The sequence below is a fragment of the Carassius auratus genome, chromosome 38, assembly GCF_003368295.1.
Source record: "Carassius auratus strain Wakin chromosome 38, ASM336829v1, whole genome shotgun sequence".
Lineage (NCBI taxonomy): Eukaryota > Metazoa > Chordata > Actinopteri > Cypriniformes > Cyprinidae > Carassius > Carassius auratus.
Genome location: NC_039280.1, coordinates 4,775,258 through 4,789,303, shown reverse-complemented (window position 1 = coordinate 4,789,303; position 14,046 = coordinate 4,775,258). Strand labels below are relative to the sequence as shown.

At 36.4% G+C, this 14,046-nt stretch overlaps 4 protein-coding genes across 5 annotated transcripts; 3 read left to right on the top strand and 1 right to left on the bottom strand.

Moving 5' to 3' along the window:
- Window positions 1–373: 373 nt before the first annotated feature.
- Window positions 374–2,260, top strand: LOC113056754 (glycine N-acyltransferase-like protein 3). The gene is given in 6 exon segments (XM_026223595.1): window positions 374–747; window positions 858–965; window positions 1,056–1,176; window positions 1,265–1,394; window positions 1,517–1,878; window positions 1,881–2,260. Coding segments are annotated over 6 exon segments (831 nt in total). The 5' UTR covers window positions 374–672; the 3' UTR covers window positions 1,916–2,260.
- A 402-nt stretch (window positions 2,261–2,662) lies between these two features.
- LOC113056753 (glycine N-acyltransferase) lies at window positions 2,663–5,116 on the top strand. The gene is made up of 5 exons (XM_026223594.1): window positions 2,663–3,114; window positions 3,325–3,441; window positions 3,536–3,644; window positions 3,744–3,870; window positions 4,680–5,116. Exons 1-5 carry the CDS (start codon window positions 2,899–2,901, stop codon window positions 5,074–5,076), a joined length of 966 nt encoding a protein of 321 aa, XP_026079379.1. The 5' UTR covers window positions 2,663–2,898; the 3' UTR covers window positions 5,077–5,116.
- On the bottom strand, window positions 5,040–7,492 carry mgme1 (mitochondrial genome maintenance exonuclease 1). 2 transcript variants are annotated; one of them, XM_026223585.1, is made up of 5 exons: window positions 6,698–7,410; window positions 6,506–6,621; window positions 6,186–6,408; window positions 5,936–6,068; window positions 5,040–5,379 (listed from the first exon to the last, which is right to left on the bottom strand). In XM_026223585.1, exons 2-5 carry the CDS (start codon window positions 6,594–6,596, stop codon window positions 5,248–5,250), a joined length of 579 nt encoding a protein of 192 aa, XP_026079370.1. In that variant the 5' UTR covers window positions 6,597–6,621; window positions 6,698–7,410; the 3' UTR covers window positions 5,040–5,247. The 2 variants fall into 2 exon arrangements, with proteins under 2 accessions (XP_026079370.1, XP_026079369.1); XM_026223584.1 differs by having other exon boundaries at window positions 6,506–7,492.
- A 135-nt stretch (window positions 7,493–7,627) lies between these two features.
- Window positions 7,628–13,690, top strand: snx5 (sorting nexin 5). Its single transcript, XM_026223587.1, has 13 exons — window positions 7,628–7,797; window positions 8,438–8,542; window positions 8,696–8,806; window positions 9,001–9,122; window positions 9,221–9,344; window positions 9,931–10,026; window positions 10,139–10,244; window positions 10,351–10,426; window positions 10,804–10,843; window positions 10,924–11,010; window positions 11,223–11,382; window positions 11,673–11,758; window positions 12,295–13,690. Exons 1-13 carry the CDS (start codon window positions 7,762–7,764, stop codon window positions 12,343–12,345), a joined length of 1,200 nt encoding a protein of 399 aa, XP_026079372.1. The 5' UTR covers window positions 7,628–7,761; the 3' UTR covers window positions 12,346–13,690.
- Window positions 13,691–14,046: the final 356 nt, after the last annotated feature.

Genomic DNA, 14,046 nt, shown 5'->3' with positions numbered 1-14,046 from the left:
TAAACTTTGATATAATAACAGTTTAATAAGAGCTACCAGAAAGGATATATTTGTGTGTTTACTTTCAGATTTTAAAAAAATTTAACAGTGTTGCAATCACACTTTCCATGTGTGCATAAAATAAACCTCTGCAAAGTTGCTGTATTAATACAATCATGATGGTAGAGTTGAAACTATATATTTTGCCATCATATTTTGATTGACACCTCTGCTGTTGGTATAACAGCTGTAATCTATGGATGAAAAAATATATAGGATAATATATTTTTTTAAGATTTATTTTATATTGTATTTTATGTATATATTATGTATATTATTTTTCTACGCATTGTGTCCCGTTTAAGAAGACGTCATCAAGCTTGTAGCGCCCTCTATTGGTGAAAATAAACGCTGCATGATTCCTCGCTTAACCAGCAGACTGTCGGTCGGGGTTTTTGCAGTGTATTTGCAGGGTGTTTTGGAATTATAAAACGGGGACATTTCTGAAGACATCTCGAGTGGGGAACAGGACGTCCAAACCGGGAATGTAACGGGAAAACTGGACGTCTGGTCACACTACGTATTTCACGAAGCTTCCGTCTTCTAAATCTGGTCTGGAAAAGACGTATTTGACCTCTTTCTGGCAAAATACATTCACTCTGCATATTTTCCAGACCGATTTCACTTTGAAACATGAAAATTTTACATTCAGATGAGTTAAAAATAGCGGAGACTGCTTTATATGCACATCTGCCTAAATCCATAAAGGTAAGTTAAGTTTGCGTCTGTTTCACGTCGAAGGAATCTTGTAGCGCTTGTTATGACTTTAGCACATACTTTTATAGTCGCACTGAATCCAATACCTGATACTTTTTTAGGTTTATGGATTCGTTTACGCTATGAACAGAGGGAAACCACACACTTTAGAGGTATTGGTGGATACGTGGCCAGCTTTTACCACCATCATTGTTCGACCAGATCCAAATGTGAGAAATGTCGATCTTTGTTAACTATTCAAAAACTCTGTCCAAGTAAACAACATGTATGTCAATGTCACTAATGTATAAAATCTTTAGAATAATCGAGCAAAGGACTTTATGAAGAAGGTGACTCTATACAGCACCGATGAAGAAGTCTTGAGAAGAATGCTTGCTATGGAAGATGCAATTGACTGGAGCACATACTTCCTAATAGGAGGTAGGACTTCTTTTCCCCCTAAAATATTATATTATTAGTATGAATTATGGTTACTTGAATAAATTATATATATTTTTTTCATTACTAGGATGTGATCTACGTCATTTACCAATTCTTAAGGAAACTGCTGCTTCTCGGGGTATCAGTATTAAAAGGTTATCCTTGGTGCACCTTATGACATTAACTGAGCCCAATCATTTACCTGAGCTGATTACCAGGTAAGATGGTAAGCTTTTTGAATAAGTGATAAATATCAATTGTCTTTGTACAATATGATACATTTAATGCACATTTTAATAAATGCTTAAACTTTGCCTTATATCTTTGCTTCCTTCCTCAGTGACCTAGAGCCTAGATTGTCTGTCCTCAGTGAATCACATGCCAATGTGGTTAATAAGACTTGGAAATTTGGTGGGGATGACAAAGGTTACAGGAATATCCTGAATCTCATTAGACATTTCCCCACATGCTGCATTACAGATGAGAACAATCAGCCTGTGTCCTGGGTGCTGTTATATGATTATTGTGCCATGGGGATGTTGTACACTCAGCCAGAGCATCGTGGGAAGGGCTATGCCAAAGCCCTGGTGACCACAATGGCAAAGAGGCTCCATTCTCAGGGCTATCCTGTGTACTGTTTCATTGAAGAAAGCAATCCACTTTCCTACAAGCTTTTTAAAAGCATGGGTTTTACAGAGGACCCTCTTACAGGGCTATCTGGTATGAATTTATGTGTTAGCTTGAATACTCTTGTATTCACTCTCAATATACTCATGTTAAATTATATATATATGTATACTTCTTTGACATCATCATGAAATCAAATGACATTCTGATTTTTTTTTCAACAATGTAGAATGTTTAATGGAAGGATTTTCTTTTTTAATTTATGTTCCCTCGTAATCTTTGATCAAAAGCATTAACGTTCTATTCCTCTTCTCTGATCACGTGTGCACCAGCATGAGGGCTTGACAATTAGCCCTCAACTGATTCCTCATAGGAAATATTTTTTCTTGTTCCATAAGAAGTTTCACTCTGGTATATATCACAATAGAGAATAAAGATGATTGCAATTAATGTTTCACACCGACTTTAACTACGTGATTTTTTTTGTAAACTAAAAGTTGTATTTCATACCACTGAAACATTTTTAAATGAATACATTTTAATTTAATAGTACAACTTTCACCTAAAATGTTGTATAAATGGAGGTCAAACCACCAGTCTGTAAGCGGAGTAATTGGGGAACAACTTCACACAAATGTATTCATGCAATATCCTAATCCTGAGTTTTATTTTAACTAAACATTATATTACTTCTCAGGAGTGTTTACATGACAGCCATAACAATATTGCACTCTTGTTAAATAAATCTCAAGACACTATCATCATGCTTGCAGTTCAGTAATTGCCATTAAAGTGAAATAACTGATCATAAACATATGCTAATTTTAGAAGAAAATTTCGAATGGCACTTTGAGGCTTCTGCATTTTTCACGGAACTTTTATCTGCATATTTACTTTGACGTGCAAAAAAAAAAAAAAAAAAAGAGAGAGAAGCTTTTCTCGTGTCTCTTAATTACATGTGTTTTAATCGTACATATATTTTAAATAAATATTTGTACAATAATAAAGGTAATATGATAAAGGTCCCGGAAACGATTCTTCTGTGGCGTTTCATTCATAGACAGTAAAATAGTTTCATTCAGACGTACAGAATGAATGCATGAGGACTTCAACTTTAACTTTAAAACCCTGCCTACCTTTCTACGTACTGGGTCTGCCTTTAAAAAGCACCGCACCGCAAGAGATACATTTAACACGCTAACGCCACGCGACACTCTGCAAGCGAGACACCACGCAATGCGTCAGCTGACTACCGAGGATCTGAAGACCCTGGAAGTAGATCTTAAAAACTACTTTCCACAGTCGCTGCAGGTTTGAAAGCGTTTATTGGGCTAATAAAGTAGCTCCATTTACAATGGTCATGTTTGTTTCCGTTAAAATTCATAGAACTATCTACACGCAAAGTAACTGTCACTGATAGCAGTAACGTTAAATCATTATTTGTGGCGCTTTAACGTTCTGTAGACTTTTGCAAACATGTAATATATGGTCTTTCTTTTTTTCTGTCCTGAATATTTAAAGGTATATGGATGTATCTTCCAGCTCAACAGGACTGGACAGAGAGCTGACCCTGTTAGTGTGCTTGTTGACCAGTGGCCAGAGTTCAGAGTTTTACTTATTAAACCAGAATACCGTGAGGTAACAAGAACATTGCGAAAACGTAAACGCTTGGTTGAATGTTTTACAATGATTAATGAGAGATTTAACAATCCATTCGTTTATTTAATTTTAGAAGGGAGACCTTTTCAAAGACTTGACTGTGTTTTCAAAAAGCGATGACTGCCTCAGAGAGCTGCTGGCACATTCAGATGTCATTGATTGGAAGATGTTTATTTGCTTGGGTACTTGCATCTCCCTTTTGTTCGTTTTATTTACATTAGTATGAATCTCTGAAAATCTTTAAGGTCTCAAACACCTGTTCCTTTTTAAACTGTCTTAAGCCGCTGAGCTTCATCATGTGAAGATGATGGAAGTCATGGCAATAAACAGAGGTGTACCTATGAAGAAAGAAGCTGTGTGCTACATGTTGGTTCTTCGAGATCCATCAAATCTCTTACACGCTGATAGGTGAAGTATATGAACTGTAATCATTAACGTCACGCTTCAGACACCATTTTATGACAGGTCATAGTTTTTAAGCCAAGCTACATTGCAGTAATATCGTCCCCTTGGAATTATAAGGTTCTATCTGCGTTCTGAGTAGTTTTGAGATATTGAGCTTTAAAATTTTTGTGTTCCATAGACTTCTGTAGATAGAACCTTTTTGTTTTTTCAATAAAAAATCCCAAAATGTACACAACTTAAAATAAAACATCACATACTGTAAATAAATTGTCACAGAGTAAGAATATGTGAATAACTCAATTTTGACAAAAATGTCCGATAGAACCTTATAATTCCAAGGGGACGATATGTCACTGATTACAAGCACTGGAAATGAAGCATGTAACTGGCTGTTCAGTTGTCATCATTATTGTGGTGGTCTTTTTATGTATTACATTTAAATTTTTTGCTGCGCTTATTGTCTGAAAAAACAATAGTGGACATAACTACATAATGGTAAATGGTTTTAAAAATAACAAATTTTGGGGGGTACAGTCTACAAAAAAAAGCCACAGAGTAGTCTTTGATAATGCAAAACCTAATACAATTGCATCTGAAAATACTCTTAAGCAGCCAGAGATTAATAGTTTTTTTTTTTTTACTATTTGTATCATGAAGAAATAAATTGTGCATAATTATTTAGTTGAATATCATCTAATGCTATTAAATGGTCTCAAAATACTAAATATTTTAAGATAATGCAGTACATTAATTTCATTTTAAAAAAAAAGTTATGTTTATTTTATTGTTTTGAATTTTTCTTTCCCCCACAGTTCATCACTGAAGCTGTCTTCTCTGAATGAGTCTCATCTTGAGCTAGTCAACCGTAGCTGGAAGTTTGGCTGTGAAGACAGCAAACTAATGATTAAGAATATGATTTTAAACTTCCCCTCTTGTTGTGTCCTGGACTCAGATAATCAACCGGTAGCATGGATTTTAACTTATGCTTCCTGTGCAATGGGAATGCTCTACACACTTCCAGAACACAGAGGAAAAGGCTATGCAAAAGCACTAGTCACCATTATGTCAAAGAGACTGCACTCTCAAGGTTATCCAGTGTACTGTTTTATAGAGGAAGAGAACCATTTATCCTACAGCCTCTTCACAAGCCTGGGTTTCATGAAAGACCCGGATTACAGGGCAGCCTGGTTTGTCTTTAATGGTTTTTAATTGGGTCCCATCAGAGCAGCCAATCACAGTTGTTTAGCTTCTGCCTGAGATGCCATATAAAGTTATGTACAATCTTTTTTTTTTTTTTCACTTATCAAATATAAAACATTTACAGTCGAGCTAAACATTGTGTAGCATCATGCTAGATTTGTTATAATAGTCAAAGGAGTCTTATTTTTCTACATATTCTTCTAGTCGAAGCAGCCATTTCTCCCAGAAAGGCATAATGTGCTCTGAGTTCAGGAAGTGAGTATGTGCGGGAGATCCATCTTTGTAGGCCACAACAATTAAGCCATTTTCTACCTGTACATAAATGACACGAGATGGAAGACTTCAATGAAGAATACATGTATGCATTTAGCAGTTGTTTTTATCCAAAGCAACATACAAAAGAGGAACAAAAGCAATTTGTCAAGCAGCCAATAATAATCATAATATAGAATGACTGGTTTAATTGGCAGGTAGAGAAGAAAAGAAAACTTCAACAATTCATTTGTAATGCCTAGTATTACAATCCATCACAGAAGATTCATACACAAATGCTCAGACAAAAATGTATCAACCAGATATTAACACGTGACCGCTTATGAATGGCCCAGCCATATCATGGCTATACACATAACCATTAAAAAAATTTAGGTCGGTAAGATTTAAAAATACAGTAAAGGTATCATAAAGTCTTACAATTTCAAAAAACAATATTGTAATATATTTTTGAAATGTATTTTGATCAATTTAATGCATACTTTCTGAATAAAAGTATTAATTTCTCTTACTGACTCTAAACATTTGTACAATAGTTTTTGTATAGACTTCAGATCTTAATACCAGGTATAAAATGTGTAACAGTGTTGTTTACCTGGTAGTTGTAGTTGTGGTCACAGTTCAAAGCTCCAATGTACGCAGCTACTTGTAATGGATTGTCGTAAGTTTGTCGAAGGAAGGGCTTAGGCTTCTCTGAGGTCTTCCAGTCAATGACACACAGTGAACCTCTGTATGAAAGAAGATACAATTTAAAATGACAATGTGTGTGTGTGTGTGTATACATTCATAGGCTATACATTAAAAAGTGCATATTAGTGATTATAAATTAACAAAATTGATCTCACCTGTATTGGGCAACACAATCAACAATGCCAAGGTACTGTAATGCAGAATGATGCACAGCACTCTCAATAGCTCTCACTCCTGTTATGTCATTCAACACATTAGATACACTCTCTATATATCCGGACACCTCTGCTGGACACTCGTGGTCCTCCTTAGATGAGGTTTCCTGGGTTAAAGTGTCTTCAATGGCAGCATGGAACAGCTTTCCTTGTCTGAAAATATCTTGAACATAACACAGATTAATCAGAACGTCTTTAATAAATAAATAAATAAATATTATGATATATATATATATATATATATATATATATATACTTACTCAAGCTGTATTCTCGAAACCCTTCCTCTCCGAGTTGAGCAATCATCCTTCTCTTCCATCTTTCCAGGTAAAAGGCTTGGTCAGGCGGCATGGTCTTCTGAAGGATTCTGGTCACACTGGGTGTAGATGTCTTATTAGAGTCTCTCTTTAATGTTATACGAGCCAAATCTCCTGGCACATACTCCGACTGACCTTTGGCCTCATTTAACAGTGGATGCAGGTTTTTAGGTACTTTGGGCTGTTGTGAAGGCGGTCTGGATCTTATTACAGGTCCATACAGCTGACAGTCCTCATCCTCGATGTTTTCAGGAGTCTGGGAGCTGGTTTTTGACGACAAGACCTCTCGCACCAGAGATGAATACCGTTCTGTGTCCACTGTGCTGTACTGACTGACCTTTTTGCGTGCTCGCCATTGACAGCTGGTTAAAAAGTTGTCCACAAGCAAGAAATTACCAGAGGGGAAGCCTACTGATCTCACACACTTGCATTGTATCGCCAGCTTCATTACTTGCATTGTAATCGCCATACGTGATGGTCTTATCCTGTTTCTGTAGTAACTGTTGCGGCTATTTGCGCATGCTTTGGAAAACGGACAGATACATTTAAATAAATAAACAAAAATAAAAAGTTTTGCAAAGCGGATTTGCGATCCGCAGTCGTTGCATACCGGTGTTTCAAATGGAGTGTGAACCTGATTTACTGGGGAATTATGGGAATTGTAGTTCGAACTGCTTCGAAAGTTCGTTAAACGCGTTGTCATAAAACATAATTTCCCACAATGCAACTTTTTGATATAGGCTTTAAAAATTTCATAGATTTTTACTGACAGCCAACGAACAAGGCATGTATAAAATAGTTATATAGGATTCAATTTCCAAATAAAATAATTGTATTGAAATCACTCGAAGGTTCTCATCACGTTACTACCACCTGGTGGTCAAAACTCCCACAACTGTCCACAACTGCTTCTCAAATGTCATAAGATTTTGTTAATGTACTCCTTAAATACTTTCACAGATTTGCAAACTAGGTATGTAATGAGAATTTCCTTCTCTTTTCATTGTATTCTTTCAACATTCAACCAATTCAAGTTTTAAAGACTTTTATTTTGACGTGCTGCCAGAAAAATATTTGAGCCGGATGTGAACAGTGACAGGCGAAAGTAGAGAGTGAATAACAGCGAGCTCTTGGAAAGTTAAAAGTACAGTTTAATGTACAACCCAGAGACGACACAATAAGCGAAAGATACTCTGAATATGACATCTATCTCAGAGGACAGTGATAAGGAGAAGGTAAGTGTTGTCACATCTCTCTATTGTAAAGATAAAGCATATTAATTGATGTCATACTAACCGCCCAGCTCGGTTTGCACTTGAAGTGAGTAATCGTACGGTTGTCACACTCACTCATAACATTAACTCTTTACTAGCTGTTCCTCAATAAAAACTACAAAACAGTTTTAAATAGTCGTCGTATCAGATGTATCTATCTATCTATCTATCTATCTATCTATCTATCTATCTATCTATCTATTTTGTTTTAACTAGTTGCAAGTGTAATTATACTTTAGTGATATTGGCCAATACGGTAGTTTTATTTGTTTTGTAGTTGTATTGTACTTGCTATCCTCTTTTCTGCAGAAATGATTTGAGGAAATGTTTCTTTTTCTGAACTCTTATTGTTACAGAAAGCTAAACTTACTGTTACGGTTTGTGGGATATGTGACTGAATACATTTTCTTTGCTAACTTGGATTTTGAACAGAGCTCGTGATTTGATAAGCATATACAGCAGAATAAGATATTTTAACATTTTTAGCAGACTGTTCAAAAGACAGCCTCTGTGTACATGAGATAACTTTAGTTTTCAGTCTTTGTTTGAAGCTCTCTTCTTGATTTGTCACAAGTTTTCAACAAATCATGTTTTATGTTAGGTGCGCTCTGTATCAGTCGACTTGAACAATGATGCATCTCTCATAATTGATATCCCTGATGCCCTCTGTGAACGTGACAAAGTCAAATTTACCATCCATGTCAAGGTGAGACAACAGATCATATTTATAATCATTCAAATGAGTAAAGTTACTTGCACATATGCATGTATTTCATAGTGTAACTTACCATGATCTGTGTTACTGGAGGACAGTATGTCTTTGACTCATGGTGTCGATTTGTTCTTCACTTCCTCTCAGACCACAATTAGTTCCTTTCAGAAGCCGGCATTTTCTGTGCCACGACAGCATGAAGATTTCATCTGGCTTCATGACACAATCGTGGAGACCGAGGAATATGCTGGCCTCATTGTAAGTTAAACCCTGTTTTTATACAGTCTATGGTTAAAACCCATATTCATATTGTCTAGATTTATGAAAGCTCATCATCAGCAGCAAGCATTCTGTCGGCCAACATGAAAACCACAACGTTTCTCTACTGACCATCAGTCTGTTTTGTAGACTGTTGGGATAGCGAAATGTCTTGAATTTACCATATTCCTTAGATTCCTCCTGCCCCACCAAAACCTGACTTTGAGGGTCCCCGGGAGAAGATGCATAAATTGGGAGAGGGGGAGTCCAGCATGACAAAGGAGGAATATGCCAAAATGAAGCAGGAACTTGAGGCGTGAGTTTAATTATATTTTTCCTTTTTTTTTTTATTTCACATCGTTGTGGCATTACTGACATTTAAAAGAATATATTTAAAACATCGTATCCTTTCAGGGAATATCTTGCTGTTTTTAAGAAGACCGTGCAGGTTCATGAAGTCTTTCTTCAGAGACTCTCCTCCCACCCCATCTTCAGAAAGGACAGAAACTTCCAGATATTCCTGGAATACGACCAGGATGTGAGTCTTCCGTTTTGTCTTTGCCAGTCCTATTCTTCCCAGACCAGGAAACAGAGAGACAGTGAGAGGGACTGTTGGCAGTACTCATTTCCTGCAAAGCTGCAATGTTGGCAGTTTATAGACAAATGGAGAGAGAGTGGAGGATGAGTGCAGAAGATATAGGGGAAGGAGATGAGAGGATACTACTCTGAGTGCCACTTCCTGCTTAGTTCAGTGCAAAAACTAACTCTGACTGGACAACTGTTTTTGCTAATGTAAAATGTGTGTATATATAAATATATATATATATATATATATAGAGAGAGAGAGAGAGAGAGAGAGAGAGAGAGAGAGAGAGAGAGAGAGAGAGAGAGAGAGAGAGAGAGAGAGAGAGAGAGAGAGAGAGAGATATAGAAAGTTTCTTTAAACTAAGCCAAAACCCATAAGTCTTGTATTGCACTGATAAGTGTCAGTTATACTGATAACAAAGACATGTGACCTCCTTTGATCCCAGCCAGTGGAGATAAAGAGTGCGCACTATGGTTCTGCCTTCTGATTGGTTCATATTGTACTTGACTCTGTAATGCTCTTCTCATTTGTTGTTTAGCTCAGCGTGAGGAGGAAAAATGCCAAGGAAATGTTTGGAGGGTTCTTTAAGAACATGGTAAAGAGTGCTGATGAGGTCCTCATCTCAGGGGTCAAGGTTAGTGTGCCATTCAACTCTCTGTGGATGTGTCTTTATTGATATTGACACAAGGCAGCAGTGTTCTGTCTCATGTCATGATATGTCAGTTTATTCAACTTTCTTTTTGCAGGAGGTTGATGAGTTTTTTGAACAGGAGAAGACTTTTCTGTTGGATTATTCCAGTAAAATCAAAGATGCCACCGCTAAGGCTGAGAAAATGACGCGTTCACACAAAAGTGAGACCATTTCATCCAAATAAATCAGCTGGCTACAAGTATTTTGAGTTTTTGTTAATGCTAAGAGGCATTCTTATTCACAGAAAGATTGTCTTTCTTTTCTAAGATGTTGCTGATGATTATAACCACATTTCTGGGGCTCTGAACCACACTGCTGCAGACAACAACACTGCCTTTAAAAAGTAAGAAATATGTTCGATTTCATATTGCTTACAGAAAAATGATAGGCAAGTGAAACAAGCTCCTTGTTGTAGTTAGTAACTGTTGTTAACAGTCAGTACTGTTATATTCACTGTCTCGCCTAAAAAAGTTGCCAGTTGGATTTAAAGAAGCAGATACTAAAGAGTTGAGGATCTAATCATTATTACAGTGATTAATATGTTTCTGACTTGTTGTATGTTTGGCAATTCTTTTAACACTAACAATGCAGTGTATAGCTTTTCTCAATTTCTCAATATATATATATATTCAACACAATTTAACATGCTAGTCAGAAAAATTTCAAACAACAACATTAATTTTAAACAACAATTTAACTAAACCTTTTTTCTCCTTCCAGGCACTTAGAAAAATCTGCTGAAGTGTTTGAAAAGCTTAGAGTGAGTATCTGTATAGGATCTAACTTGCCAGGCTAATTTGTATTTACTTTAATAGGACCATAAGTGTGTGTGTTTTGCAGAAATTGGAGGACAGGGTGGCATCGGATCAGGAGCTCAAGCTGACAGAATTGTTGAGATACTACACAAGGGACATCCAGGCTGCCAAGGTGACACCTTCCTATTTATGTGATTTTAGTTGTGTAACACTACATTGGTTTACAATACATTGCCTGGATTTTTACCGGTCAATGAAACCTTATGCTTTGCTTTGAAAAGTACCCGCATTTGGCTGACCACCCTGCATCATTATTCACTAAAGACACTAAAGATTTATCCTGATTATATTCTGAGCAATAACGTATTCCCTTCCTTTCATAAGGATCTGTTGTATAGACGTGCACGGGCACTTGCAGATTACGAGAACTCCAATAAAGCTCTTGACAAGGCTCGTCTGAAGGGAAAGGACATTGCACAGGCTGAGGAAAACCAGAAGAAGTCTCTGCAGAAGTTTGACAAGCTCTCAGAGTCTGGCAAGAAAGGTGTTGTACATTCAAAACTTAATTTTATTTAACTGACTAATAACCTTGATGAATTACTCTGATGATCTGAGATGGTATATGACGAGTTAAGATGGTGATCATAGCTCTGGGCTGGTAGCCAGAAGAAGTAGGTTTAAATCCTGTAAGGAGCCGTCTGTGAACTATTACCATTGTGCCTAGTAATACGGTCAATTGCAAACAAATTTTGAAAAAAATCATCATAGTGGTTTAATGATCAGTTTTGGGTGACCCTTTCCTTACTTACTAATATTGATTTCTTCTGTTTGTAGAGCTCACCAGCTTCAAAGCGAGGCGTGTAGTAGCCTTCCGTAAGAACTTGATCGAGATGACTGAGCTGGAAATAAAACATGCCAAGGTGAGGAGGTGTCTCGTGTTGAATCCCAGTTTGTGGACCCTCTCTGTTTTATCCCAGTTTACTTCCTGTCATTATTACTGTCCTGTCAAAATTACCTGTAAAATTACAAAAAATAAAATCTAAACAAATTGATAGGGCTGCACATAAGTGTATGCGCAATGCGACATTGAAGGCTGGACTAATGGCTGCTGAAATTCAGCTTTGCCATGCCATCACAGGAATAAATAAACTGCTTTTAAAATCTATAAAAAATGTTATATTCTAATAATATTTCACTAGACTTTATGAATGAAGGCCAAATAAAATGTATCCGTAAATCAACTAAAAGCAGCCTTGGTAGACATAACATAAAAAAAAAAAACGAATGGCATTTTTTTTATTTACTGACCCAAAACCTTTGAACAGTAGTGTAAATTTTTCTAGGTTAATAGGCGTGTTTTTAAGTGTGTTTAATGTGTTTTGGCCCAACACGTTGACTTTCTTCCCTCTGTTCTCCCTCTCTTCTCTCTGTTGTGCTCTCTTTACACTCACTACAGAACAGCATGTCCCTTCTGCAGGGAACCATTGAGATCCTCAATAGCAACTGACCCACACGATGAGGTCGGTCACTGGATCATCTTGAGGTCCTTGTATTGTTACTAACCCATTAGAGGGGAACCTGAATGCACCTACTTCAAAAACTTAAATGTGGTTCAGTAACCTCACCAAAACGTGCAAAAGAGCCACTACCAATAATGTCTCTACCATGTTTACACTATCTCGTTGTTGTTCTTCTCCCATTCTCTTTACTGCCAGTATCTTGCCACCAAACTGAGGGCAGTGAACATGACATCACCCAAAAGCTCTCCCATTTTTTTGAATTATCAATAACACAATGTGTGTATTAGCATTCTTTATATATATATTCCATAAGTATTCCAAGTTTTGCCAGATTAGATGTTTTAGTTAGGATTATGCAGGCTGATATAACTCACCACAGTCACCGAAGATTAAATGCATAATTGTTGATTGTGACTGCAATTTCGTACCTTTAAATGTGATTGATCTGCTTTTGGCTGTCACACTGGAAAGCTGATGCATACTAATCATGAACTATCACGTGAATTGACATGTGACGACAAACAGAGCGGTATAACGTGTTACGTGACCTTGAATACTTCAGCTTATATCTTCTTATAACATTTTTCTGTTCAGTCGATATGTAGAAAATGTAAGCACCAAGGAAATGTTGACATTAATTTACGATCAAATACTTTCCAATTACCCTTTGGCAGGGTCAAAAACAGCACTTTTCGTTTTGTATCTGCTTATTTTTGTTTTAAACTGTAGACTGACTCTTATGTCTCCATTTGGGGTGTGGGTGAATCCCACAAGTCTCAGTTTTCAGTTACTATTAGTAGTTTGTGGAATCCAGAGTGTTTAATGGTCAAGGTTACACAGCTATGTATAAGTTGGTGCTTCCATATGTGTAACCAGGAAACGCTTTCCCTCGAGTGAACTGCATGTTTTTCCAAAACTAATCCTTTTCTGAAGACTGAAGTCAGATTCTATTGTAAAAAATGCCACCCATTTAAGTTTTAGTTCATTTAGTTTAAGTTGGGCTACACATCCTTTCACTATTAAATATAAATCGGCATTCCTTAACCAAATGTATTTTTATACTTGATTAAATGTTTCCTCTTGATGTTGTTACTAACAGTTTAAGACTTCCTACATTTGAATTGGACCAAAATATGTGTTTGGTTTGATGTAAACACAAAAATATGTAACTTTACTGATTATGGAGATTATATTTTGTAAAAGCATTATTACAGTCATGTCTCAGAGAAGACAATTTTTACAAATGATTGTGTAAAGGAAAGTTTTCACATGGACTATCAGCATTTTTATGAAAGCTTGCAATAATGAAAATAAATATGCTCCGCTTTCCCATTTTGTGGCTTTTTCTGTCTTTTTTAACCTGTTTTTGATAAGTGATAAGACATATCAGTTATTAATGGTTTGAATATGTTCTTTTTCCACCAGAGGGTAGCAGTGCTTATGAATTTCAATGACGTGTCACACTTTGATTGCATGCTCTAAGAAATGCTAAATATCAGACATCATATTAAGACCCAATCTTGCAGCTAAAAAGAAGCAATAGCTCTTTACCAGTGGCTTTTGCACACTGATTGCTGTTTTAGTTTTTTTTTTTTTTTTTTTTTTACCCCCAGTGTCTACCTCCTCCCTTTAATTTTTAACTGGAGTTGCTGTACACATTTTGGCTGTACACGCGAAAAAAAAAAAAA

What these genes read in the sequence shown, in the direction of transcription:
- snx5 (XM_026223587.1), top strand. Translation starts at nt 7,762, where the DNA reads ATGACATCTATCTCAGAGGACAGTGATAAGGAGAAG. An exon ending in ATGAAGCAGGAACTTGAGGC is followed by an intron (nt 9,123 to 9,220) that starts GTGAGTTTAATT and finishes GTATCCTTTCAG; the next exon opens with GGAATATCTTGCTGTTTTTA. An exon ending in AATGACGCGTTCACACAAAA is followed by an intron (nt 10,245 to 10,350) that starts GTGAGACCATTT and finishes TTCTTTTCTAAG; the next exon opens with ATGTTGCTGATGATTATAAC.
- mgme1 (XM_026223584.1), bottom strand. Translation starts at nt 7,265, where the DNA reads ATGACAACGCGTTTAACGAACTTTCGAAGCAGTTCGAACTACAATTCC. An exon ending in GTTTCGAGAATACAGCTTGA is followed by an intron (nt 6,409 to 6,505) that starts GTAAGTATATAT and finishes GTTATGTTCAAG; the next exon opens with ATATTTTCAGACAAGGAAAG. An exon ending in GATTGTGTTGCCCAATACAG is followed by an intron (nt 6,069 to 6,185) that starts GTGAGATCAATT and finishes TCTTTCATACAG; the next exon opens with AGGTTCACTGTGTGTCATTG.
- LOC113056753 (XM_026223594.1), top strand. Translation starts at nt 2,899, where the DNA reads ATGCATGAGGACTTCAACTTTAACTTTAAAACCCTGCCTACCTTTCTA. An exon ending in TTAAACCAGAATACCGTGAG is followed by an intron (nt 3,442 to 3,535) that starts GTAACAAGAACA and finishes ATTTAATTTTAG; the next exon opens with AAGGGAGACCTTTTCAAAGA. An exon ending in AATCTCTTACACGCTGATAG is followed by an intron (nt 3,871 to 4,679) that starts GTGAAGTATATG and finishes TTTCCCCCACAG; the next exon opens with TTCATCACTGAAGCTGTCTT.